Source organism: Chiloscyllium plagiosum, chromosome 1 (genome assembly GCF_004010195.1).
Source record: "Chiloscyllium plagiosum isolate BGI_BamShark_2017 chromosome 1, ASM401019v2, whole genome shotgun sequence".
NCBI lineage: Eukaryota > Metazoa > Chordata > Chondrichthyes > Orectolobiformes > Hemiscylliidae > Chiloscyllium > Chiloscyllium plagiosum.
The window spans coordinates 33,525,569-33,528,131 of NC_057710.1; the positions used below are offsets into that span (position 1 = coordinate 33,525,569).

Genomic DNA, 2,563 nt, shown 5'->3' on the forward strand with positions numbered 1-2,563 from the left:
AACTACCAACAACAGAGCATTAAAATCATAGAGACAGGGATGGATTGGCCACGAGGATGAGAACTTTCAATTAACCAAACAAGATGAATCCAAACCAAAAAAGAACATTCTGCTTTTAAACTTATCTACAAAATAAGCTACAAATGTTCTCTCATTTGCACACTGATAATTTTCCCTTAAATCTAATGAGCCAGAGTTTCAAAATAAGACATAAGACTTACCTTGAAGTGTACTCGCAAGTTCGAACCCCTTGCCTTACATGCTGTGGAAAATACAAAAGGGAAGTAAATCACTTAACATTACAAATGGAATGAACATTAAAATAGAAGTAAACTACTTACATTTGGTGGGGTTCTCTGGGTCTAACGAATAGCGAACCATTTTCAGAGAACTAGGAAGAAAAATAAAGCAAATTCAAATTAACTTAATTTAGTTGTGTAAGTTGCATTTTAAAAGGAATATTGCCCATGAAATTTCTACCAGAAAATGCGATTGCCAATTCAGTACAGGCCTACATGTGGAAGCTCAGAAAACAAAGTATTTTCACGATTAGTTCAAAGGTGTCCTAAGAAAGTCATCATTGCAACCACATTATACAAGCCAGTTTCAAGGCAGCAAGCAAAAAAGATTCATGGACTAAAACCCACCCTCACACGAGGTAGACAGAAATCCAAGTACACTCAAATGGGATGAATCTATTTAACTTATAACTATAAAGCAGGTTGTCGCGGACGTGTTATAGTTCTTCCAACGCAAACATTGCGCCAATATTCTGGAATAAGAGGCTGCTGGTGGTCGATGCCGTGTGGGTTTAAAGCGGAAACCGGCACCTCAGGCCCTGCTTCCAAAGACATTCCGCAGCTGCAGGTTAGTCCGACAAATGTAATTTCGGCAGCACTAACACAAAATAAACTCAAATCAAAACATAAAAACTCAGAAGATGAAGATTTTTCACCACGACTCGGTCCCGGAACGTCCAGGCAGCCATTTTGTTGCGCGCTTGGGTTCTGCAGTTTTTAAACCAGCTCCATCTTTTACATCCAATACGGATTCAAATGGTAATACCAAGCTGATACTGTTGTATATCAGTCTGTGTAACCATTGTTAGTGAACATATGGTATGTACGATTCGGATGTCTGAGATTAGCAGCGGATTGTCTACCACCTTTCTCGCAGCTCTCTCTGATCCCCACTCACCTCCACACGCCAACAGGGAAAGAGAGAGCCAGAGGCTCACGGGAACTCAAATCGTAAGCTCATCTCGCGAGAGTTCCCATGACACCACGCGTGAGGTTGGACTGCGCATGAATAGGCCATTCAGCCCATCCCATCATATCTGTATCTGTCATCAAACAACCAACACCTCGGAAACCATGCAGTGGACCGAAGTGCTCACCTAAATACTGCTTAAGGAGGGTCGTCACCAGAGGAAGAGACAGAGCGCCGTGGGGAAAAAGGAGGGCAGCACCGCCCAAGCAGGAAAAGACAATCCCTCTGAGGGGATGGGTAAAGACCTCCCCCCACCCGGTGAGAACCACGAGGTACCCACCTCCCCACAGCTCCAGGTAACTGGGAGCAGCGGTCCTGTGACAGCCCCGCTGTCAGATGGAGAACTGGACTGTGCGGAGCCTGGGCCTGACCCGAAGACACCAGAGCGGGGAAATGGCTCCAGCGTGGAGCCGGACAGCTACCTCAGCCCTGGGAGGGTCCAGCAGTTTGCCGTCACCACGGGAATGCACACAGCTACCCCAGAGGGGCAAGACCAGCAACAAATGGACAGTGTCAACCTTGTAAACTGTTAAAAATGGGGTTAAAAATTGCCAGCATCAATGTGGGTAGCATCAAATCGGCTACGCGATGTGTTTCTACCATGGCCTTCCTGGCCAACATTAAAGCCGACGTCCTGTTTCTACAGGAGTGTGGGATACCGCACCTCAGCAGCTACAGGAGATGGTCGAGCTTGTGGGCCCATGGGCCGTCAGTTTGCTCGGGGGGCAACGATAGCCGTGCCTCCGGCCTGGGTATCCTGTTGCGAGGAGGCAACTTCACCATCTCCAAGGTTAAGGAGGTGGTGGGCGGGCGCCTCCTCGTCGCCGACGTCATGTTCAGGAATGCTCCTCTGAGACTGATTAATGTGTACGCCCCAGTGGGTAAGAGTGAACGGTTGGCCGTCCTGCAGAAGCTTCCACTGTTGCTGGCTACGTCCAGGCCGGTCATTCTGGCCGGACTTCAACTGTATCATTGATGCAGATGGACGATCCGGCAGGGGGGACAGTAAACTGGACGCCACGTCCAGAGCCCTGATGGACACAGTAAAAGATGCCAAGCTGCACGACATCTTCAGCACCCCTGCAGACGGAGCGCAGCATAGATACACCTGGTCACGGGCAGACGGGTCTATCCGCTCAAGGATAGATTACCTGTTTGTGTCCCGAACGCTCTCGGTCAGATCCACCGACGTCAAGCCGGTGTTCTTCTCCGACCACTGCCTCCTGCTGGCCGACTGTCACCTACAGGACGAGCAGCGGGCTGGTAAGGGAACGTGGAAGCTGAACACCAAGCT

General features: G+C 48.9%; 1 protein-coding gene and 1 non-coding gene across 2 annotated transcripts in view; both read right to left on the minus strand.

The window, feature by feature from the left end:
- The window catches only part of rpl17 (ribosomal protein L17), a 10,489-nt gene extending 10,039 nt beyond the window's left edge, over positions 1–450 (minus strand). The window contains exons 1-2 of the mRNA XM_043719207.1: positions 342–450; positions 222–262 (exon numbers count right to left, since the gene is read on the minus strand). Coding sequence (XP_043575142.1) covers positions 222–262; positions 342–381 — 81 coding nt within the window. The 5' untranslated portion in view covers positions 382–450. The remainder of the gene's footprint in view (positions 1–221; positions 263–341) is intronic.
- Positions 451–520: 70 nt separating this feature from the next.
- On the minus strand, positions 521–586 carry LOC122556028. The gene has a single exon (XR_006313437.1). It is a non-coding gene; the product is annotated as a small nucleolar RNA SNORD58 (small nucleolar RNA).
- Positions 587–2,563: the final 1,977 nt, after the last annotated feature.